Source organism: Mastigoproctus giganteus, chromosome 11, assembly GCF_048544385.1.
Source record: "Mastigoproctus giganteus isolate SK-2022 chromosome 11, ASM4854438v1, whole genome shotgun sequence".
In the NCBI taxonomy this organism is placed as follows: Eukaryota; Metazoa; Arthropoda; class Arachnida; order Uropygi; family Thelyphonidae; genus Mastigoproctus; species Mastigoproctus giganteus.
Genome location: NC_143585.1, coordinates 115126542 through 115152797, shown reverse-complemented (window position 1 = coordinate 115152797; position 26256 = coordinate 115126542). Strand labels below are relative to the sequence as shown.

Genomic DNA, 26256 nt, shown 5'->3' with positions numbered 1-26256 from the left:
GCAGAATTGGAATTTGGTGAGTACAATATGTACAGAAAGGATAGACATGATAGAAAGGGAGGAGGGCCATGCTGTTAGGTAAGAAACATAAAATATAAGGAAGTGCATCCAGCTGACATGGGGGGGAACAATGCAATGTTGAGCCAGTTTGGTATGACATAAGCACTAAGAAAGCAAAACTGAGAGTAGGATTGTATTATAACAACTATACAGAGAAATAGAGTAAATCAGATTTTCTTATAATGATGTATTTTAACTTCCCAAATATTGAGTGGAACTTGGGCATTGGTCACTTGCACACTAGCAAGGCTTTTGTGGATTTATTGGATGATTGTTTTCTACAGGAGCATTTTTGACAGTTAACTAGATGGAGTAATACTCTTGATCTGATTATCAGCAGTGATCCTTCCTGCATTAAAAATCTGCAAATAAAGGAACTAGTAAGTGGCAGTGACCACAGTGTGCTGAGATGGAATTTACTTAAAAGATGAGTGCTGGGTGATGAGTGCATTGAGACAAATCGTCAGAGCATGTGGTGGATATCCAAATCATCACCTAGTCCCAAAAAGTTTCCTTCACAGAGGTCCAGGATCTGGTGAGTATGGGCTTGGCCCACACAGGGTTCTGAGCTGGATATCATCATTCTTCTCTTTCTTGGTGATTCCCTTCTACTTCTGACTTTTGCTCTCTCTCTCTCTCTCTCTCTCTCTCTCTCTCTCTCTCTCTCTCTCTCTCTCAGGGTAATTCTGTAATTTTTTTTTGGCTGGTGCAGCATAAACCTCAGGCTTCCTTGCACTATATAGCTAATAATAGTAATAATATTACTGGAACTTGTGGGTTGGTCACTTGCACACTAGCAAGGCTATTGTGGATTTATTGGATGATTGTTTTCTACAGCAGCATGTTAGAGAGGCAACCAAAGGGAGTAACACTCTTGATCTGATTATCAGCAGTGATTATTCATGCATTAAGAATTTACAGATAAAGAAACCACTAGGTGGCAGTGATCACAGTGTACTGATGTGGGATTTACTTAAAGATATAACAGCACGAGGGGTAAAGGGAAAGGTTTTTGCTTTCGCAAAGGTGACTACAGTGGTCTCAGAGATTTTTTAAATTCTATACAGTGGGACCAACTGATGAATTCTAAATGGGAAGCATTCAAGAAAGCAATCAGGCTTTTTGTTCCAACTAAGAAATACTGTTCAAGGTTTAGGCTAAAATGGATGTCAGATGAACCAATGAGACTCGTGGCAGAGAAGAAAAATGCATGGAATGCATTTTTCTTCTCTGCTAATGCATGGGATGCATTTTTCTTCTCTGTGTCACCTGATAATATAAATTATCAGGTGACACAGAAGCCTATGGTAGATATAAGCTAGCCTGTAATCAAGTCACAAAGAAGGTTAGGCAAGTGAAGGCACATTATGATAAATTTTTGGCAAAGGATTCAAAGAAAAATAACAAAGGAAGGGGATGAATCAGATTGGTCCACTTGATATCTATGGTTCGATTGTTGATGAACATGCTTTGGCAGCTTACAAACTGAATGAATATTTTGCATCTACATTCACATGAGGAGTTATTCAGGGAGGAGAAGGCCAGAAGTTTATCAAACTCTAGCAGGGAGCTAAATGATTTTGTAATAGCTGAGAGCAAAGTGGAATAGAAATTGTTGAAATTGAGCGTTAAAAAAAAGACACCTGGGAGTGAATGGATGGGTGAAATGGGTAAGGGATTTCTTTTGGCTGATGCTATATAAGCTTGATTTCTTACATCATAATATAACTGAATAGGATCTATCCAGTTATATTAAAGGAGGCAGCAAAAGAAGTAAGCAAACCCTTAACCATAATTATGAAAGCCTCCTTGGACTCAGGGAAGGTCTCTATGGACTGAACAAGTGCAAATGTGCCCCTAATTCAGAAAGGGGGATCAATGGGTGAAACAAATAATTTCAGACCTATTTTAACTTCTGTTGCAGAGAAAATAATGGAGTCACTGGTTAAAGAAGCTTTGTAGGACCTAGACAAGACTGCAGTTATAGTTCAGACATAGCATGGATTTGTTAAGGGGAAGGTCTTGTCTGACAAATTTGATTGGATACTATGATGTGGTCACAAAGTAACTGAATGCAAAAATAATTTTGGTATCATATACTTGGATTTTAGGAAAGCTTTTGATACTGTTGCACATGGAAGACTACTGTACAAATTGGAGCAGTATGGCATTAAGGGAAAGTTGCTACAATGGATAAAAGGATGGTTGAGTGGGAAAAAAAAATTGACACTGCTCTTCATGGTCTAATGTTAATAGTGGATTGTCCCCCAGGGTTCGGTGTTGGGCCCAGTGTTGTTTTCTGCATTTATCAATAATATTGATGAAGGTTAATATCGATGAAGATTAACAACCCTGCCAAAGGTTGGCAGGGTTGTTAATGACAGTAATGATAGCATAGTATTGCAACAGGATCTAAAAAAGTTGAGCAGATGGGCTGAGAGGTGGCAACTGAAGTTTAACTTTGACAAATGTAAAGTACTACATATGGGTAGTAGTAACCCCAGAGTAACGTACCAACTGTGGTATTACACTCATGGTAGTAGAGAATGTAAAGGACCTGAGGGTAACTGCGCAGTCAGATTGCAGGCTGCAAGAGTAGCTCATGGTGTCTAGTCAATTATATACAGAAATTTTGCTAACAGGGATAAGGAAATGATTGTCCTCTTGTATAAGGCAATGGTCAGGCCACACATTGAGTACTGCATTCGGGGCTGGAGGCCTCATTTTAGGAAATATGTAGAACTGCTGGAACGGGTACAGAGAAAGGCAACAAGATTGATGAGTGGAGCAAAGAGTTGATCTCACCAAGAAAGACCTGCGAGGTGATCTAATTGAAGTAAAAAAGCCTTGAATGGTTTGAGCAAGCTCAATGCTGATGGGATTCTTCCTCTTGCTCAGATTACTCACCTGAGGGGACATAAATTCAAATTGAGGAAAAATAGTTGTTGAATAGATGTGAGAAAATTTACCTTTAACCAGCAGGTGGCTGATAGCTGGAACAAACTTCCATCTGTCATAGTGGAGGTCAAAAACTTAAATAAGTTCAAGACAGAAGTGGACAAGCATTTGGGGTGAATGGATGGGTAAAATGGGTAAGGGTTTTTTTTTTTTTGGCTGATGCTATATAAGCTTGATTTCTTACATCATATGTCTCTACTAATGCTAATATGCCCTATTATTTCATCTGACATCCATTTAAGTCTAAGCCTTGAACAGTATTCCTTAGTTGTTATGAAATGCCCAGTATCTTCAGTAATTATGTCTGTGAATATTTCCCATTTAGAATTTTTTTTGCTGGTAATGTCAGTTGGTTCCACCTGTATAGCATTTAAAAACTGGCTGACACTGTAGTCTCCTATAAAAAAACAAAAACTCTTCCCTTTACCCTTGGTGGTAGTTACTTCTTTAAGTAAATCCCACATGAAAACACTGTGTTCATTGCCACCTAGTGGTTCTTTTATCTTCTGATTCTTAATGCATGAAGAATACCTGCTGATAAGCAAATCAAGAGGACTGCTCTCTTGTTTCATCTCTAACATGCTGCTGTAGAAAACAGCCACCCTATAAATTCACAAAAGTCTTGCTGCTAGTATGCAAATGACCAACCCAAAGTTCCAGTCAATATCTGCAAAATTAAAATACTCCATAACAAGGCATTCTTATTTACTGTCCTAATTCTCTGTACAGCTGTTTGATGTACTCATCAGAGACATTATGCCTATAACACACTCCTACTTTCATTTTTGCTTTCCCAATGCTTATGTCACACCAAACAGACTCAACATTGCACTGGCCACCCATGCTGACACCAAGCACTGCTTTAGATTTTACGTGCTTCTTAACTTAAGAGCACACCCTCCCTCCTGGGACTATCTGTCCTTTCTGTATACATTGTAGTTCCCATATTCAAATTCTGCATCCCTTATATCTGAGTGATATAATCTATCTCTGATATCCTCACAATGGCTTCATTTGATGACTTAACTAGCACTTCAAATTGATAAAATTTACTATGCTCCTAGCACTGGTGTTCATGAAAGTATGGGGTGGGGGGGGGTATTAAAAAATTTGTACCCTTACCTAGAAATAATAAACTTCACAGGAACTTTAATCCTTTTCTATGTACTCTCCATGTATAGTAATACATTTCTCCCATCTATGAATCAGTGGTTTAATGCCTTGATTATAGAAGTCTGCACTTTTTGCCTGAAACCACGATTCCACTTCATTGATGACTTCCTGAGATGAATCAAAGCGGTGTCCACACAATGGTTTCTTCATTTCTCGAAACAAGAAGTCTGACGGTGCTAGGTCAGGAGAATAGGGTGGTTGCCGCACCCACCCTATCACCTAGTTCGAAGCCGCACACAAATCTAACAGTTACAAATCTACAGAGAACATTGCATTCGCCATTGCTTCTGCAAAGTCGTCAGCAATCTTGGAACCCATTGTGTGGAGACCTTAGACATGTGCAGATGGTCATGTAAAATGTTGTGGGCAGACCCATAACTAATTCCCACTGCATTTGCAATGAAATGAATTGTCACACGTCTGTCACTCAGCACCAGCTACTCAACCTTTGCAACCATTTCATTGTCTGTGGATGTTGATAGCCTTCCTTCTCTTGGCTCGTCAAAGGTACATGTACGACTGCACTGGAACTCCCATTTCCACTTTTTTACAGTGTCATAAGATGGACAATTCTGCCTATACACAGATTTCATTTCTTCATCAATTTCCTGAGCTTTCTTGCCCTGCAAATGCAGGAACTTGATCACCACTCGATACTCCACTTTGTCAACTATAGCATCCTTCCTCAGATTCCGGGCTCCACATCTGGTGCACGATCACCTACGGGAATAAAATTTCGCATTTTAGTTATTGAATATGTAGACAACTTATATTAAAAATGGCATGTTCATACTGATGTTTTATCTAGGTCAGGGTATGAACTTTTTAATACCTCCTCATATACATGCACCTGGTCTTACTTTTAGTTACACTAACTCAGCCAATGTATTTACTTGTTCCATAATGACTCACAGCAGGCCTTTAAATCCCAGACACATTGCTTTGGCTGCTGGACTTGAATTATTTGAAGAAACAAAAATGTGTGATGCCTATTCATTTGAATGTCCTACAGCACTTATTTTTAAAAGCCAGAGTTTGAGACCTATTATAACTACAAGAGCCTCATAAAGATGGTCACTTATGAACAGTACTTTAATTTTTGCATGTTTATAAAACACTAGTTAAAGAAACATTTACTGCTCTCAACAGAGTACAATGGGTGCGGTTCACACTGCGAACAGAGTTTTTTTTTTTTTTTTACCATTCATTACACTATTACTGTTATTCTATGCATGATAACTTTATTTTGTTTCAGAGGACATTATATTGAAGAGGATTAAAGTCCTCTTCAATGGAAGCTGTAGTTAGCTGACCATAGATAGGGCACAGGGATTAGAGTTTTCCCTGTGAATTATTCCAGGAAATACAAAATAACAAAATCAGAATAAGCACTGTCACAGAGAAAATACATGCACGCAGATGTGAGTGTAAGCTCCAATGCTGTTAAAATAATATGAATTTCTCACCCTGAAAATATAAGAAAAAGAAATTACCTTATCAAAAATCTGTTCAGGATGCTTCTGACTGACTTTTGGCCAAAATTATTTCTTATGCCAAAATGGTATATTCTAAGACTACTACTATGTTCCTACTACATATCCTTAGATCAGGGAAAGCACCTCTGTAGCCAGCTAGGCAGGAGCAGCAGTGCATAGCACACGCTTCTTGATTAGACTGGGGTTCGAGCCCATGACCACCAAATACGGAGGATGCGGAAAGGTCAGAGAATGACCACCACATATCCCCAGAGCAATATGGCCTTAGTTGCTAATGCTCCTAAAAACCAAATAACAAACAAACAAACAGATCAGGGATACCGTTGGGTATCTCTGATCTAGGGTATATGCAATAAGATATAATTTATTGTAGCTGAAAACATGGAATGCAGAATTCCTAACAGTATACCAACATATGACACTTAATGATGAATTTTTCAGCATGTGTGATAACCAAAAGAGATTTTTCCCCTTGAATTTTTTGGTTACATCAAATGCATATCAAGGATATATTGAGGTATTTTGAAACAATACCAATTTCACAAAAAAAAAAAAAAAAAAAAAAAAAAAAGACGTTTATAGTGCATGCTTTTTTTCCCCTCTTCTTTTGCACAGAACATAAGATTGGTGCAATGTTTGTTTAACACCAGTTTTCAAAGTTCATAAAGTAGCTATCAAAAGAAATATTTTCTTGAAATTTGTTAGAAGATAAAATAAATATCTAGAAATATACACACCCCTTAAAATTGTAATTGTTGTCCGAATAATGTAAGTATATGGCAATATTTCTTACAGATAAGATTGAAATGCGTAGGTGATTATGTAATATTGCATCAGCTGTTATTTTCAGCTATATAATTACGCTCTGCATGAGTTGCAGTCATTCCTTGCTTGAGTCAGGATGACGAGTTACGTGCAGTTGACGCCACAAAGAAAGAGTGCTATTGTTGCTTTACATGAGGATGTTCTTCCTGTCATATTGCTTATGTTCTTCCTGTCATATTGTAATCAGTCGACAGTAGGGCTTGCATAAAACCGAGAAATTTCAAAACCGAGTTTAACCGAAGTTTACTCATAAAACCGGTTTTAAAACCGATTTTCTCAGACTTAGGGAAAATAATTAAAAACTTAAAACACAGGTATTTATTTTATCTTGGGTAGGTTGTACAAATCTTAATCAAATCTTTTAAATAAAATCTATCACCTCTTATAGTAAAAAAAAATTAAAATGCTCCAAAAAAGTAACCAGCTTGAGATTATACAAAATTACAAATTGTATTCATATCCTTTGAATAAAAACTATCTTCTCGTATAGTAAACAAAAAAATAATAAGCCCTATAATAATAATAATAATAATAATAATAATAAATAAATAAAAATAATGTGAAAAAAAAACAGCTTAAAGTATTTGTAAAATACTTTAATATTTATTGCTCAGCTTTTTTCTGAAAATGATCCTTAAAAAAAAAAAAAAACAGTATATTAAGCATTTTTCCTGATAGACTTGACCTTATTTTTGTGTTAAAGAGACCACTGATCGAAAACACTCTCTCAGATTGGACACTTGTTGGTTTAATAGTCAGCAGTGCTCTATAAACTTTCTCCAGCTTTTCACTTCTACTGCTAGTTGCCTCCAAAATTTTAAATTCTTTGCTGATTTCCAATTCACTCGGATATTTTGAAGGCTCTTCAGTTAATCTCTTTATTACACTATCATACTCTCGCATGAGTGTATCTCCAACATCAACACTAGAAGAGTCTTTATTTTCTTCTAAAAGAACAGTTCTTTTATTTTCAGTTTCTTCATTCAATGCTAAGACTCCTTCAGAATGTTTTGCAAATAATCTCTGATAAATCTCTTCAGCATGCTTTTTCAAAACTTGCTTACTTGGAAAATCAAAAGTTCTTGAACCTGAATCTTCTTTCCTAAACTTTTTGGGGTTGTGTAGATAGCTCAGCAAAGCCACAGTTTGGCAATTTCGTCTTGCATTGTAACGCTGCAAAAGGCTTTGGTGAAACTTTAAAACCAATTGGTTTTCTGCTGTATCAAGCTTAGCAAGCAGAAATTCTATTGAAGACTGCTTTAAGTAAGTCTGTATCTTCTGAGGTTATAGCCTTCAGAATAATTTCAACTAGTCGCAGCAAAGTTTCACATAGCAATTCAAGTGTTTTCCAGTCATCGTCAGACACAGCTTCAGTTGACAGTACTGCACAGAGCATTTGGAATGCAATTTTTCAATTTCAAAAATCTCTCAATCATATAGAATGTGCTATCCCATCTAGTCTTGCAATCTAATATAAGTTTATATTCTTTCCCATTTAAAGAATTTTCCCATTTTGCTTTAACAAAATTTTGTAATATGTCATTTTTGGTAGGCGATTTTCGAAAAAGCTTGCAAATTTTTCTGACTTTGTTAATAGTTTGTGCAATATTGGCCATTGGATTGAAGAAATAAATGAGCTCATCGGTAAAGTCGGTTTGATAAAGCATGCCTTGCTGTCTTTCTTCAACTTCTTCATCATCACTACATTATTTTCATTTTCTTCATTGTCTTTGGGAGACTCAGAGACTGTGGCACCATAATTGATCGCTTTTTCATAAAGTACATCTATAAATTACAGATGTATATATTGTTGATGATTAGGCGTAATTTACTTGCCAAACTTAATCATCATTGCTGCTCCATTGGTGGTGCAGGCAACAATATCCTCATCCAAGTTCAAACCAAATTCCTTCAAGTGTCCATTCACAATTTGCTCAGTTCTTCTGCTATCAAGTGAACCATTAATCTCAATAAGACCTAACGACCAATGATTGTCTTTTGAATGCACATTTATATTCATATACCTTTTATTTTGTATAGACGTATATTCGTCTAGAGTCAGTGAATACCGTGCACCCAAAACATCTCTTCTTACATAGATTTTTTAACGATAAAGTTTTTTTAATGTTCTTACCATTTTTACGGGAGGTTCACTGTTATCTTGTTTAATGTCAATCTGATGCATTTTCTTTAAATGCAACATCAAAGATGATGTAGATCCTCCAGACGACTTCATTATCTTCTAACATTTCGAACATTGTGCTTCATCTTTGCTTTTTCGAGCAAAATAATTCCATACATTTGATTTCATCTTAGACATATTAAGAGTAATAAATATTAATTAGTAGGAATTTATATCACCAACAATTTTAAATAAAGATATTGAAGATAACACAGGCACAATACTATGAGTCACTCCCGCAAGCACTGAATGAAGAGTCTAAACGAGGCAAGTTTCAAAATTTTCACGAAAGAAATTTATTTATTTATTTACTTGCAATTTTTTTTCCCCAATTAAATCTATTGTATTTTCAAAATTACATAAAAGCTAAATTTGGTGAAACTGCTTTTTGGAGAACATTTGATCGCAAATTTAATAGGAATAAAGTAGAAAAAAACTTTCTCCGATTGAAATTTGATGCAATATTCAGTGAATCTGTTTCCAATGGGTAACCATCAATAAGGCGCGTTTCATAACTTGCCTGGCGAATAAGATAGATGGAACGGAGAAATGTTGAGCATTTTCTTTTACGCTATCGCTCCGACTCACTCAGTAGTCAATGAGTACACCTGCATCGTGTCATGATACAGGTGAGAAGATAAAAGGTACCGCTCCTAGATTTGGGCCACTTGCCCATGAGATTCGTACCTAAACATAAAATAAAATAAAATAAAAAACATGTTTAAAACATAAAACAGTTGAACGATCCAGACAAACGAACAAACAAAAGAAAATGTGCGTAACAAAAAACTATGTTCGAGGGCTAACAAAAAAAAATATTCAAATCCGGCTTTAGAAGCTCGGTTTCGGTTTTAACAACTCAATATGAAAACCGTTTAACCGGTTTATAAAACCGGTTTGCAAGCCCTAGTCGACAGTGAGTAGGTTTCTTTCCAAACTCAAGAATACTGGTTCTGCTGATAGGGAAAAAAGGAACTGGATGCAATGTCTCTATGCCAAAACAGAACCATGTTTTGAAGCGTTTATGCCTTAAAAACCGTAAAGCTTCTTCGTCTGAACTGAAAAAGAGAATGGGAAGAACATACAGGAGTGATAGTAAGTGCAGTAACAGTCAGAAGATGCCTCTTCAAAAATAGACTTGTAGCTCGTCGTCCTAAGCCCATCCTCACACAAAAAATGAAAAAGGCCCAATTAATTTGGTGTAAGGAGCAAGTCAAATGGACCCCCAAGCAGTGGAAGTCAGTTATTTTCTCAGATGAGAAGAAATTCAACCTGCATGGCCCTGATGGGAGCAAATTATTCACTGTAGACGTGGTGAAGAATACCATCCAGACTGTATGGTGTCTACAGTGAAATTCCCTACAAGCCAATTGATATGGGGGTGCATTTCGTATCGCAGAGTAGGTCACCTGCAGTTTATAAAAGGTTCTGTAAATGCCAATGGATACCTGGCTATATTGGAAGGCAAATTGCTGCCAATCATTAGAGACCATTTCAACCTGCCAAGCAACTGCATCTTTCAGGATGACTCTGCTCCTTGTCATTGGGCAAAAAGTGTAAGTAGGCACTTCTGTAGTTACTTTAGCTTCATTTCTGCATTAGAGGTTCAACAGTAATGTGTTTACATTTGTTACAGGTGAAAAAATGGTTGGAAGAACAGTTCATTACAACTCTTAGCTAGCCAGGAAACATCCCGGACCTGAATCCTATAGAGAACTGTTGGCATCGTGTGGAATCTGCAGTTGCCAGAAAGAAATCACCGACCTTTGTGAACTTCAGGAAGCCATAATTTGTGTTTGGAACCAAGAACTATCAGTTGATTACCTTCAGAAATTGATCTTGTCAATACCTCAATGGTGTGTTGCTGTCATCAGGGCCAGAGGCAGTTCAACTAAATATTAGTTTGCACCTGGGGAACTTGTCATTTTGTTTTCCATTTAAAATGAGGGCTTCTGATAACATTTCAGCCATAAGTAAACTGAGGTCCATTTTTATTGCCCAGTTCAACAATTTCTTCAGTCACGGGTTCATTCTACTGGCTCCTCAAAATCACTTAAATTATTCACAAACTGTGGAAACAAGATTTTCCTCACACCACTTAAGTTTGTTTCCTTCACTTCCCCCCCAGGCACCAGCAGTGTTTTGCAATTAACCCCAGGGGCTCACATCTGGTGAGTATGGGCTTGGCACACCCAGGGTCCTGAGCTGGACATCATCATTCTTCTTTTTCTTGGTGATTCCCTTCTACTTCTCTCTCTCTCTCTCTCTCTCTCTCTCTCTCTCTCTCTCTCTCTCTCTCTCTCTCTCTCTCTCTCGGGGTAATTCAGAAATTTTTTTTTTCTTTTGGCTGGTGCAGCATAAGTCTCAGGCTTCCTTGCACCATATGGCTAATGATAATAATAATAATAATAATAATACATTATAAATGTATGCCTTCCAGAAATCCCTGAAGTTCTTTTCCTCCTCTCTGTCTATAAAAGCAATGGCTTGAGAAAAGGTCCGCCTTAGGTAATATGTCTCAAAAGAGGCTATAATACCTTGCTCCATTGGCTAAATAATAGAGGTTGTATTAGGAGACAAAAAACAATCTTAATTTTATCATGGAAATCACTAGGTAGGATTGATGGCCAGGGGCATTATCAAGCAGTAATAAAAGTTTGAAGGGTAATTTTTAGACACAATACCTTTTATTTCCCCCACAAAATAGTTTTTCCAGATAACAGAAAGGGATGAATTCACCATTCCTTTTAAAGCCCTAGGGTTTTCTGATAAATACACAAGCAAAGGTTTAAGTTTATAATTACTGGCTGTGCTATCATTAAGTAAAAGGGTTAGCCTTTCTTTTGCAACTTGATGTCCAGGTGCAAATTTTTCCTCTCTAGAAATGTATGTTCTGGAAGGCATTTTTTTCCAGAAAATTCCCGTTTCGTCAACATTGAACACTTGATGAGCACTGTAACCGTCTTCTACTATTATTTTTTCTAGTGCCTTTAGAAATTCCCTTGCAGCTCGAGCATCTGCACTTGCCAATTCATCCTGCAGTATTAAGTTGTGCTACTTAGTCCTCATTTTAAAACATGAAAACCACCCAGAGCTAGCTGAAAAAAGGTCATTTGCATATTCAGGTCCAGTTCTTTTCTTCAAATCTTCAAATAAATTCCTAGCCTTCTCCTGAATTATTAATGAGCTGAGAGGCATGGTCGTGTGTTTGCCTCTTAATCCACAAAATAAAGAGTTTTTTCATCTCATGCAACAAGAAACTATTTTTTACTATTCTACTCATTAAAACAGGAGTTGTTTACTTAACCGCCTCTTTAACCATTTAACCTTACAATTATGTTCACTATACATTTGGACTTCATTTTACAAGAAATTCTATCTATTAGCAACTAAGAAATTTTGAATGAATTGTGACGCTCGTTATAGCGAATGTTCATAAACCGAGAGTTGCCTGTATACCTCAAAATGCGAGTTCAAAAGCTCTCACATCAAGTCGAGTAATGCAATAATCACATATTTTATTAAAAACTACTTTATTTTTATTACCTGTTTTGGTTTTCTCAGCTAGTTTTCTTGCTAAAATCTGAGTTTCCTCTTCTCTATGTTTCTGCTCCTCTTCAAGTTCTGTTTCCTAAAAATAATTACATTCAGATAGTATGATTACAATCAGATAATCAAATACGAAAACTGATAATATAACAAAGATGAGGCAAAAGTCAGAAATAAAACCTATTGAGTAAAAAATTTACATAACTGAATGTAACCAGGTAAAAGCCAAACAGAGCAATGCTAAAATTCTTTTAATAGTCAAAAACTTTCAGCCTTAAATATCCTCAAAAAAGCAAGAAATGTAGCTTTCACAGCATCAACAAGATAAACTAAGTCGCCTTCCATTGAATTTATCAGTTAACTGTGTCCTCACATTTTAACTTCACAGACATTGACTGGAACTTGTAGATTGGTCACTTGCACACTAGCAAGAATTTTGTGCATTTACTGGATGATTGTTTTCTACAACAGCATGTTCGAGAGACAACCAGAGGGAGTAATAGCCTTTATCTAATTATCAGCAGTGATTATTCATGCATCAAGAATCCACAGATAAAGGAACCACTTGGTGGCAGTGAACACAATGTACTGATGTGGGATTTACTTAAATTTGTAACTACAATCCGGGGGGGGGGGGGATTTTGCTTTCGTAAAGGTGACTACAGTGGTCTCAGACAGTTTTTAAATTCTATACAGTGTCACCAACTTATGATATTACCAAGATCAAATTTTAAATAGGAAGCATTTAGGAAAATAATTATAGAAGCTACTAGGCTTTTCATACCAACCAAGAAATACCATTAAAAATCTAGAACTAAATGGATGTCAGATGAGCTAATGAGAATCATGGCAGAGAAGAAAAATGCATGGGACACACAAATTATCAGGAGACACAGATGCCTATGGTAGACATAACATAGTCTGTAATCAAGTGAGTGAGAAAGGAGGTTAGGCAAGCAAAGGCAGATTACAAGAAATCTTTGGCAAAGGATGCAAATAAAACAATAAAGACTTCTTTACTTATGTAAACTCTAGAAGGAAGGGGATAAATCAGATTGATCCACTTGATATCGATGCTTCGACTGTTGATGACCCTGCTCAAGTACTTGACAAACAGAATGAGTATTTTACAACTACATTCACACATGAGGAATTCTGTGGGCAAGGGGAAGCCAGAAGTTTATTGAACTCTAACAGGTTGCTAAATTTCATAGGGTCACTCAAGACCTGGATTTAGGGAATAATTTCAACATTGCTTATTTGGATTTCAGCAAAGCATTTGCTTCAGCCCCATCAGTCCTTAGATAGCTGGATGGCTTCAGGGCAGGAGGCAGAAGGTTGTGATAAATGGTTATTCCTCAGATTGGGTTGAGGTAAGAAGTGGGGTTCCCCAAGGATCAGTATTAGGATCACTGTTGTTTTTGATTTTTATAAATGTCATCGATAAAGGAATAGAGGGTGTGAGGTCTAAATTTGCAGATGATGTAAAGATTGGTAGAGTAGCTAATAATCACCGCCAAGCAGAGCCTCTTCAGAGTGACCTAGACAGACTTTAGGGATGGTCAGAAAAATGGCAGCTATGCTTTTAATCCAGCAAAGTGTAAAGTATTACACCTTGGGAATCGTAACCCCAAAATAACTTATACACTTGTAGTTGAACGAAAGCCAGTACTGGAGGAAAGGGACTTGAGTGTGATATAGTCAAACATGAAGTTCTCTGAGCATTGTAGACAGGTGCAAGGAAGGCCCATGGTGTCCTATTGATGATTTATCGAACAACTGCTAGTACAGATAAGGATGTCATAATCCCATTATATGAGGCTATTATTAGACCACTCTTGGAATACTGTGTTCAAGTATGGAGAATGCACCTAAAGAAAGACATTGCACTTCTCGAAAGGGTCCAAAGACAGTTAACTCGCCTGGCGAGATCGGCAAAAGGGCGTCCATATGAGGAAAGACTTTGAATATGTGGGTTGTAGAGCTTGGAAACTAGGCACCTTAGAGGAGACTTGATTGAGGAGTTTAAGGCTCTGAGAGGCATAAGTAAAATAAATTAGGATGAAATTTTCACATTATAAAAGATTCTAGAACAAGGAGCCATAATTTCAAATTACGGGGGAGGGGAGATGTTTAGACTGGATCGCAAGAAGTTTCATTTTAGCAAGCGAGTTATAAATTACTGGAATAAGTTACCTACATGTAGAGGCAGTCATTTTTGGGAAATGCAAAGATCAGCTGGATATTTACCTATGGGAGGAGGGAAATACATAGGTTGTCTATTTTCTTTTCTCTTATTAATTATTTAGTTTTTTAAATTTCCTTATTGTTATTATTTTATTTTATTATTTTTTTTTGGCTGCTGCAGCATAAGCCATAGGCTTCCTTGCACCATGTGGCGATTGCTAATACTAATGCAAAATGATTTTGTAATAACTAAGAGCAAAATGGAGGAGAAATTTTTGAAGTTAAACATAAGAAAGACACCTGAGCTGAATGGCATCTATCCAGTTACATTAAAGAAGGTATTAGTCATAATTATGAGAGCATTCTTGGATTCAGGGAAGGTCCCCATGGACTGGACATGTACAAATGTATCCCCATTCACAGAGGGGATCAAGGGTGACAAAAGTAATTATTACAGACCTCTTAGTTTAACCTGTTCTAGGAAAAATAATGGAGTCAGGGTTAAAGCACCACGTGTATAGGTACCGTGAGCCTGTTATATATGGACGTGCTGCAGGAAGTTTTGTTACTGCTGAAGAAAGAGGCGGATGCCTCCGAAAGCTCCAGAGATTTTTATCGTTTTTATCGCTTTTAATCCGGTTTATTTTAGTGTATTTTATCTCAAGGATTTTATCACAGTTTTAATGTTTTATATGTATATAATTTAATTTAATAGCAGTTTTTGTAAATATTTATTTATTTTATTTTATTTTAATATGTAAATATTTTAGTTACAGTAAATACTTACTCTTATGGTTGGTGTGTGATCTGATTTAATGCTAAAATATGAATTTTCCCAACCTCAGAGGCCTTTTTCAGGAAATTCAAGGAAGAACTGGGCAAACTTTTGGAGTGATTGGATGATGGATGGGTGAAATGGGAAGGTATTTTTGGCTGATGCTGTATAAGCTTGCTTTCTTGCATTTTCTATGGCTCTACTAATGCTAATTTCTCTGCAGGATGCCCAAGGTACAGATAATTCTACTCAAAGTTTTTCAGGTTCTTACGAAAAGCATAATGGATGGCATATTAGGAGAGGGCATGATAATCTATCAAAATGATTTTTACAATGTACTTTACTTCTAAAATGTTCAAAGTATCAATTTTTCATCAGCAAGGTTAATGTACTTAGGAACAAAAGTGACAAAAGGACAAATCCAGACAATTCTAAAGGCTAAACCTCCCTGTAATGTCAGATAATTAAGAAGTTTCATAGGTATTCTCAACTATTGCAGAAAGTTCATACCTGGTTGTGCAGAGAAAATGAAGCTTTTATATAATCTAAATGATATTAGTAAAATAATAAGAGGAGTTTACCTCAATATAGTACGTAGAACACCTCCATATGATACCCTCCAGAAATTAAAACGGAAAAACCGAAAAAAATCGACAACTTACCGGTACATTAGTAAAATATAAATAATTAAATAATCAATTTAACACAATTCAAATAAATTTAAAACAATTAAAAATCAAATTAACGCAATTAAAAGAATCTAACGAAAATATTCAAAATGATTTTATATTAGCTGATCACATCAAAGATTCATAAGTGCATAAGTGTAGATGCGCACTAGTGGCAGGGATTGAACGTGCTCTGTTAGGGAAGCGACTTGAATACATACTAATCGTATTGAAATTAAGTAATGTTCTATAAAACTCGTTGTGATTCTATCAATATATTTTTAAGGAAAATAAACACACATTACCCTGATGCCCCTTCTGAACGTTTCACGGACCCTCTACAACTGGTATATGTACTTCCAGGAGTCCGCAGACCGAAGTTTGGGAAACACTAATCTAAATCATAAGGGAAGAAAATGTATGGAGACCATTTCAGCAGGAAGCTTTTCACACACTGAAGAGGTTACTTGACATATACACCTGTTTTAGTGCATTCCAAAATAGGAAAGAAATTTCACATATCCTATGATACTTAAAAGAAGGCCATTAAAGCAGTTGTCAGGCAAGAGCATGAAGGTGAATCGTGTCCTGTGGCTTATTTCAGCAGAAAACTAAATCCATTTAAGAGGTCCTACTCAACAATTAAGTGAGAGAATTTAGCCATCATACACTCATTGCAATATCTCTGGCAGTTCAACAACTGCCAGAGATATTGCAATAGGGCAAAGAATTTGTATCAAATCAGATCAAACAACTAGCCTTTATCATGAATTCAGGAAGAAATAGACTGATTATTTTGCTAATGTAATTTCATGGTTATCTTTATCAAACAATTTTCCAGTAGTAGTGGTAGTAGTAATAGTAGTGGCATGTGATGCAAGAAAGCAAGTGTATGAGCTTATGCAGCATCAGCCAAAAAAAAAAAATAAATAATAATAATAATCATCACACCATTCCCTCCAAATGCCTGTCCAGTTCCTCCTTAAATTTATTCAACCTATCAACTTCCACAACAACAGATGGAAGTTTGTTCCAGCAATTAACCACCCGCTGGCTAAAGGCAAATTTCCGCACATCTATTCTACATCTGTCCTTTCTTAATTTGAATTTATGCCCCATTAGGTTCGTAATCTGAACAAGTGGAAGGATCCCATCAGAATTCAGCATGCTCAACCCATTCAAGGCCTTATACACCTCAATCAGATCACCGTGCAGGTGCTTAGTCTCCAGCCACTGCAATTTGCAAAAACTTAAGCCTCTCTTGGTAAGAGGATCCCTTCATTTGCCTCACCACTCTTGTTGCCCTTCTCTGTACACGCTCAAGCAAATCTACATCCTTCCTAAAATGAGGCCTCCAGACCTGTACGCAGTACTCAAAGCGTGGCCTGACCACTGCCTTATACAGAGGGACAATCACCTCCTTTTCCCTGCTAGCAAAATTCCTATATATCATTGACAAAACCCCATGACCTGCCCTGACAGCCTGTCTGCATTGCTCAGAAAACTTCATATCTGACTACAAAATTACTCCCAGGTCTTTTTCATTTTCTACCACCTTAAGTGTAGTACTACATAGTTGGTACATACTTTGCATTTGTCAAGGTTAAACTTCAGTTGCCACTTCTTAGCCCATCTGCCCAAATTATCTAGATCCTGTTACAGTAGCACACTGCCATTGCTGTCATTAATAACCCTGCCAACCTTTGTACCATCTGCAAACTTCGACATTAAGCCTAATATACCTTCATCAATATCATTGATAAATATACAAAACAACAGTGGACCCAACACCGAACCCTGTGGGACTCCACTAATAACATTAGTCCACGAAGAGCAGCACCCATTGATTACCACCCTCTGTCTTCTCCCACTTAACCATCCTTTTATCTAATGTAGCAACTTACCCTTAATACCATTCTGCTCCAATTTGTACAATTTGTAGTTTAAAGCAACTGCGTTACCTGTCTGATACACAAGTGTTTAACACCGACTGACACATACTAAACACTTGCTAACACATGGCAGTAGTAACAGGATTGGTGGCCAAATAGTTAAAAAAGAAATGAGTGGAAATTTAACACATCTAAGATGTGAATAGAATTAGCATTGAATCAGTTGAATCCAGTTGTACAATGAATGCAACCTAAGTTCTGCAAAGTTAAGGTATCTCTGCCAAGAAGACATGCTTGTTTATTAATAAAAGCAGGAAATCAGAATTAAGTTTAATGCTAATGATTACTTTTTTTAAAGTGCATTAGAATGTTTCATGTGTGATAACAGAACAGTGATGTAGACAACTATGAGCAAATTAATGTTAGCAAATCAACTGTGAGCAAGTTAACAAATTAACACAGAGATAAGGCATGAAGAATTGGATTTTGGGGATTACAATGTGTACAGAAAGGATAAAAAGGGAGGAGGGGTCATGCTGTTAGTTAAGAAACACAAAATCTAAGGAAGTGCATTCAGTTCATATGGGTGGACAGTGCAGTGCTGAGTGAGTTTGGTGTGACATAAGCACTGGGAAAGCAAAGTTGAGAGCAGGAATGTGTTATAGGCCTAATGACTCTGATGAGTACAATGACAACTCTACAAAGAGAGAGTAGGCCAGTAAATCAGGCTGTCTTATAATGGAGGATTTTAATTTCTCTGATATAGACTGGAACATGTGGATTGGTCACTCACAATATAGCAGGACTTTTGCAGATTTATTGGATGATTGTTTTCTATGGCAGCATGTTCAAGAGGCAACCAGAAGGAGCAATACTCTTGATCTGATTAACAACAGTGATTATTCATGCATTAAAAATCTGCAGATAAAGGAACCATGTGGTGGCGGTGATCACAGTGCGACATTGCATGGTTGTTCTATGTCGACTGGATGCACTGCTATAGATTTAATATGCATCTTAACTAAGAGCATAACCCCTCCACCACTCATCAAGTTTATTCACAATGCTCCTGGCAGAAGTGTACATGCACATGTTCTTACTCTTTGTTACCCTACAACAGCCAATTTTTAACTGCTTCCACGATGACTCATAGCACAGTCTGAAATCCTGGCACCTTGCTTGTAGAAATATGCACTATAGCATGCAAGTTTCATGGATAGGCTCCATGAATGCTATAAATTGTCATTACTTACCCATTTTCAAACTTACTTTTACCAATGCAGTACACACACAGTAAAAGTATTGATAAAAGTAAGCATACTATATTGTGTATGCAGTATTACATAGTATACTGTACTGTAATATATGATACTGTATAATGTAATATACAGTAACATATATTACATTATGACATATTAAATAACATAAGTAAATAACATATTAAAACATATTAAAGGTTATTAAATAAAAATTTATTGAAATAAAATGTACATTAGTAATAATGTTTTGTTTTATTTGACAATTTTTCAATTGGAGGAAGATGAGGGAACTTCAAAGAATACATGTAAAGTCAGTTGACCAGCTTACCTTTTGTTTTTTAAACCCTCTTCTAAAATAAATCTCTAACTTCTCATCATATCATCATCCAATTTTGTTTTCGACAATTGGATTTATCATCAAATAGTGACTGAAATTTGTGTCTAATGATCATTGGTGCCTCATAGTAGCTATCAGTTACTGTGAGGCACCAAAGAAAAGAAGAAGAGTGCTCTTTTCTTTGGTTTTTCTATTTTAATTTCTTTTTCATATTACAATATTATTCACACCCCATTAAAGAAGCCTAGGTTAATTAGCATAACCATTTAATGTTTTTTTTACTTTGCTATCATAGTTTTCTGATAGGAAGTTGGATTTATTTTCTGAGATTGAGATTAAGTAGATCCCCAGGTCTGGGTTACAGTTCCTTCAGTTGAATGAATTATGCAACATAAAGCAGGCTAGCATAACTACAGGATTAGGAATTTGCAAACAGCTAAATTAAAATTATACTGTCACTACCAATTTTAAGCTTAACTCTTGTCTTCCTTGTTCCCTCCCCCAATTTCTGTTATTTTATTTTATAACTTATTTTATTTTATTTTTGACTTGACGTTAACTTCCCTTAAATGTCACAGTTTATAGTGCTGAGGATATACTATATCAACCCAATCTATATCAGCGTTTCCACTGATATAGATTGGGTTCATTGTTACAGAGTCTTCCATGAGAGTAAAGTGGTTTTACCACTCTTTTGGAGAGGTCTGGGGTTTGAGTCCCATCAATGACTCAAGAAATGTCTAAAGGCTTCTTCAACCAAGGCAGGTTCCCCCTTCTGTGAGTTATTGCAAGTTTGTGAATTATTTTAAAGTCACTGCACCTAAAATCCAACAACAACTGTTACAGACAGTAACAGTTGTTGGTGACCAGGTGGGGCATATGATACAAGAAAGCAAGCTTGTAGAGCATCAGTCAAAAAAAAACTTCCCATTTCACCCACCTGGTCACTCCAAATGTTTGTCTAGTTCATGATGCAAGTAGAGCAGTATTAATATTTGAAACATTAATCATCTGTTTCATATGAAAGTTTAGAATAAAATATAAAAATTGTAAGAAATGCAGAATGACAATTATTATTATGTATTTTATCTATGTTTTATCCTATTTTCAATTCTGTGTCCATAAAATAATTTTATTTGATTAAATTTTTGGCCATATGCTTTGAAGTAAACATTTAAGGAGGTATTAGAACATAACCTTCCTAACATCATAAAAATATATGCAGTAAAAAACAATGATAATGGAATATCACTGTTTTTTAACACATATTTTATAAATATTTTTTAAACACTCATCTGTACGTTGTGCTACTACTTTGTATCTCTGAAAATGTTGGGAAAAAAAAGGAATCTTAGAATTTTTGAAATAGATGTTATATATATATATATATATATATACACACACAAAGGGTACTAGGAAAGTTTTGCAATACAGCTTTGTTTATTTAATTTTTTCAAAGTAATTTCCTCTACATTCAATACACCTCTCCATCCTCCGAAACCAATCTTTAAACCAGTTCTGCCAAGTTTCACTAGGGAGTAAAGCACACTCGTTGTCCCAAGCCCGTAGAAGGTCCTCATCACTGGAAAACCGCCTCCCTTTTAGCTTCATTTTCACATGCGGGAACAGTGCAAAGTCGCAGGGAGCAAGGTCTGGACTGTAGGGAGGGTGCTCGAGAAGTTTCAGTCCTGTCGTGGTCAAATATTCGGTGCAGGCTTTGGCGCGCTCAGCTGGAGCATTATCGTGATGGAGGTACCAGGTGTCCATTCTTGACTTTGGCCGCAGGTTCTTCATAGATCCAATGACTTTAGGCAGGCATTGTTCACTATACCACTTAGCTGTGACTGTCTTCTGCGTGTCCAAAACGACACGTTCCACAATTCCACTCGATTTGAAAAATACAGCTATCATTTTCTTCTTTACAGATCGGGATTTTCTGACAATTACGGGTGTGTCGTCATCATCAAAGACCCAAACTTTGTTTTGAGCCTTGGTCGGCAGATCGTAATAGTACAGCCAAGTCTCGTCACCTGTCACAATGTTGTTCACATACCGAGATTGTCCCTTATCAAACTTTTTTAACATCTCCCGGCACCAAGTCACACGTCGTGTCATCTGCTCTTCAGTCAGATGATGCGGCACCCAGAGAGAACAAAGTTTCTTCACGTGCAAATGATCTTGCAGAATCGAACGAATTGCTGGTGCATTTAGGCCCAAAGTATCCTCTCTATCTGTTGGTAGGTCACTCGCCTGTTTTCGTCAAGCATTTTCCTCACAGCAGTAATGTTTTCCTCCGTAACTGACGTTCGTGGCCTTCCCGGCCTCTCAGAATCCTCCAGACTGAAATTTCCCCTTTGGAATTCTCTATACCACCTGAATATCGTTGTACGATGTGGACAATCATCATCTAGTGCAAGAGTCATTTCTTCTAAGCACTGGTCTATGGTTAAACCACGCACGAAATTATACCGCAAAACTGTCCTTATCTCATTTCGTGACCACGATGCCATCGCAAGCACTTTACACTCTCACTACTAATGAATAACTGAGCCCATCGACTTGGTGCGGCGGCTACTATGCACGTATGAACATGTCTCAACATGCAGCAACAAGCAGCTTCCTGTGATTCATTGTTGCGTCATATTGCAAAACTTTCCTAGTACCCTTTGTATATATATATATATATATAAAGTTTTTTAAAGATTCTGATATAAACTGTTTTTATATGAAAAACAGTTTATATCAGAGTAAAAGTAGAAAAAAAAAAAAAAATCAATCTATTCTGAGTTTTTTTTTTTTTTATTAGGCATTATAGCATTATTTAATACTTAAACAAAAATTCTTTATTGGAGCTTAGATAATAGTTTATATATATCTGAACATACCAGAGTAAGAATCTGGTGGTCTAAATCTGTACACTTTTTATTCAGCCTTGTTATCTCTTCTTCTAATGCTTGGACCTAGAGAAAAAAGAAAATATTTTTACTTATGTATGTATTAACACAACTTAAGAAATGTCTGCAAATTATATAATTCCACTGGAAAGCTCCCAGAGGCCAGTTGAAAAATTTGTTTACACTTGAATAGCAAATAACCTATAAACTGTAAAGTAGTCTAAACTAGTTTAAAATTGTTTAATGGAAAAAGAAACCAATGGGTAAAATATTACAAAAATAAACAAACAGTACATAAAACGAAAAACGGTAAAATATACAAATGGTACATAAAACGAAAAACAGTAAAATATACAAATGGTACATAAAATAAAAATAGTAAAATAATAAATAAAAAAATTAAAAAAAATAAATAAATAAAAATTAACTACTATGTCTTCTTCACATGGAGAAGAAGAGTGATTAAAATCTTTTTTTGATATCAGTCTTTTTTTCTACTTCTATACCAAAGCTGCTCTGTTGTCTATCTGAAATAAATATAAACCTAAATAACTGCAGTCACTGCAGTTATTTAGGTGCAGTTATTTATATCACACATTTCTGTGTGATATTTAATTTTTATCGAATTTTTTTTAAAACCAAATCATACAATAAAATACAGTCTGTGGTATAACTACACAAATTCCGTCTGTAACAAAAAAAAATATCAATAGATAAACCATCATGAATGAAATATCTCCATTATACACTATGAAACAAATAATAATATATCAGTCCCCCAAGGACTGATATATTATTATTAGGCATTAAAATAAGTCAACTTCAGCATGCACACAAAAAAAATTCATGACACCACAGGAATAATGGACTCTCAAAGTTCTACCATTTCTTGGATTTTTAATTTCAAACAGTTTTCATACAGGTTAATGTTTTGCCAGTTTCCAGGTCATGTCACTAAACTGTCTGTTGTTTAGTTTTTATAATGGCTTAGCATCTCAGGCCAATACTACATCAGTGTCTGAGTAAGAACTAGTCAGAACTCTAGAGGTGCAAGAGAGTATGTCAATCTGCATTCCATATAAGCACTATCCTTTCAAAATTTTAGTTGGAGTATACTTTAATTCTTTAAATAAATGTTTCTAAGATGAATTACATGAGTTTTGTTCAATTCACTGCCAGGCCCAGAGATCAAACAAGGTAAATAAAGTAGAACTAGAATATCATTGATCCATAGTTCTGGAGTATATGTAATATCATTCATTCATAATTCTGGAGTAGCATTAGCAGAGGCATATGATACAAGAAAGCAAGCTTATGCAGCAGCATCAACCAAAAAAAAAAAAAAAAGCTCCCATTTCGCCCCTCCGTTCGTTCCAAATACCTGTCTTAGGCTATCAACTTCCATAACAGGGGATGGCAGTATGTTCCACCAAACAACTACCCGCTGGCTAAAGGCAAACTTCCGCACATCTATCCTACATCTGTCTTTCCTCAATTTGAATTTAAGCCCTCTCAGATGTTTTTTTTTTTTTTTTTTTTTTTTTTGATTTGGTAGTTGTTGGCGCATCGGCTTCTGTGGCCATATTGCACCTCCCACGGTTTTTGCAGTACTTTGATCCAAGCCCGAGGCGGGAATCGAACCCGCGACCTTTGGGTTGCCAAGCAGGTACTTTACCCACTCGGCTAGCCCGGTCGGCCCCTCTCAGATGATTCTTCTGAGCAAGAGGAAGAATCACATCAGCATTGAGCATGCTCAAACCATTCAAGGCTTTATACACCTCAATCAGATCACCTCGCAGGTGCCTATTCTCCAGACACTGTAATTTGCAAAACTCAAGCCTTTCTTCGTAAGAGCAACCCTTTGTTCCATTCACTAATATCTTGTTGCTCTTCTCTGTACTCGTTCCAACAGCTCTACATCCTTCTTCAAATGTATATAGCACTCAAGGTGTGGCCTGACCATTGCCTTATACAAGAGGATAATCACCTTTTTATCCCTGCTAGAAAAATTCCTGTATATCATTGACAAGACACTATGAGCTACTCTTGCAGACCGTCTGCATTGCTTAGAAAACTTCATATCTGCCTGCACAATTACTCCCAGATCCTTTTCGTTCTCTAGCACTGTCAGTGTAGTACCACAGAGTTGATAAATCACTCTGAGGTTATTGCTTCCCATATGTAGTACTTTACATTTGTCAATGTTAAACTTTATTTGCCACCTCTCAGCCCATCTGCTCAACTTTTCTAGATCCTGTTGCAGCAGCATACTGTCATTAGTGTCCTTAACAACCCTGCCAACCTTCGTATCGATCTCAAACTTGGACATTAAGCTTGATATACCATCATAAATATCATTTATAAATACAGAAAACAACAATTGATACAACATTGAACCCTGAGGGACTTCACTAAAAACATTATTCTATGATGACCAGTGTCCATTGATTACCACTCTGTCTTCTCCCACTCAACCATCCCTTATCCATAGCAGCAATTTGCCTCCAATGCCACACTGCTCCAATCTGTTCAGCAGTTTTCCATGTGCAACAGTATCAAAAGCCTTTCTAAGATCCAAATATATGATATCAAAGTTATTCCCTGCATCCAGTTGCTTTGTGATCACATCATAGTATTCAATCAGATTGGTAAGACAAGACTTCCCCTTAAAAAAAACCATGCTGTGTCCGAGCTATAACTGAAGTCTTGTCTAGATGATCCTGCAGTGCTTCTTTAACCAGTGCCTTCATTAATTTTCCTGGAACAGAAGTTAAACTAACAGGTATATAATTACTTGTGTCACCCTTTGATCCTCCTTTGTGAATTGGCGTCACATTTGCACATCTCCAGTCCATGGGTACCTCCCCTGAGTCCATGGAAGCCCTCATAATTATGGCTAAGGGTTTGCTTACTTCCTTTGCTGCCTCCTTTAATATAACTGGATAGATCTCATACACCCCAGGTGCCTTTTTTATGTTTATCCTCAACAATTTCTCCTCTACTTTCCTCTCAGTTATTACAAAATCATCTAGCTCACTGCCAGAGTTTAACTCACCTCTGGCATTCCCCTCCCTGAATAACTCCTCATGGGTGAATGTAGATGCAAAATACTCATTTAGTTTGTTAGCCACCTGAGCAGGATCATCAACAGTTGAATCATCAATATCCAGTGGACCAATCAGATTCATCCCCTTCCTTCAAGAGTTTACATAAGTAAAGAACTCTTTGCTCTTTTTCTTTGCATCTTTTGCCAAAAATTTCTCGTAATCTGCCTTTGCCTGCCTAACCTTCTTTGTGACTTGGTTACAGACCAGCTTATATTTATCATAGGCTTCCATGTCATCCATTAATTTATATGTATCCCATGCATTTTTCTTCTCTACCATATGTCTCATTAGTTCATCTGACATCCATTTAGGCCTAAACCTTGAACAATATTTCTTAGTTGGTATGTAAAGCCTAGTAGCTTCCAAGATAAATTCTTTGAATGCTTCCCATTTTGAATTTGCTGTTGATAACATCATCAGTTGGTCCCACCATATAGAATTTAAATACTGTCTCAGACCACCATAGTCGCTTTTACGAAAGCAAAAGCCCTTCTCTTTTCCCCTGATGGTAGTTACCTCTTTGAGTAAATCCCACTTCAGCACACTGTGATCACTACCACCTAGTGCAGGCCGCATGCGGCCTGCACTCACAGTTTTGTGCGGCCCGCGAGCTTTAATTGTATTTTCGAAAAAGGTTTACTTATTTCACGCCTTTTGCACTTTTTGAAAAATAAATTTGTATATGTAATACATTATAGAATTTGTCGACTTGTAACTTGTTTTATCATCTCTGTATTGTTTAAATTGAGATAGAATTTGAAATTGTGCGCGAAAGGGAGCAAGCCAACGGGCGCTTTTGTAACGGTATAATTTGCAATTATAAACTAACTGCGCAAAACTACGGTAACAGACAACCGGTGATGACAACGGCTTTGTTGCGGTTGCGGAGTAATA

General features: G+C 36.6%; 1 protein-coding gene across 5 annotated transcripts in view; it reads right to left on the bottom strand.

The window, feature by feature from the left end:
* Positions 1-26256, bottom strand: part of LOC150078364 (coiled-coil domain-containing protein 186-like) — a 334475-nt gene that overhangs the window by 150521 nt on the left and 157698 nt on the right. For all 5 annotated transcript variants that reach the window (XM_090385405.1, XM_090385401.1, XM_090385402.1 and 2 more), the window contains 2 exons: positions 22247-22321; positions 12241-12325 (listed from right to left, as the gene is read on the bottom strand). In XM_090385405.1, the coding sequence (XP_090241531.1) occupies positions 12241-12325; positions 22247-22321 (160 nt within the window). The remainder of the gene's footprint in view (positions 1-12240; positions 12326-22246; positions 22322-26256) is intronic.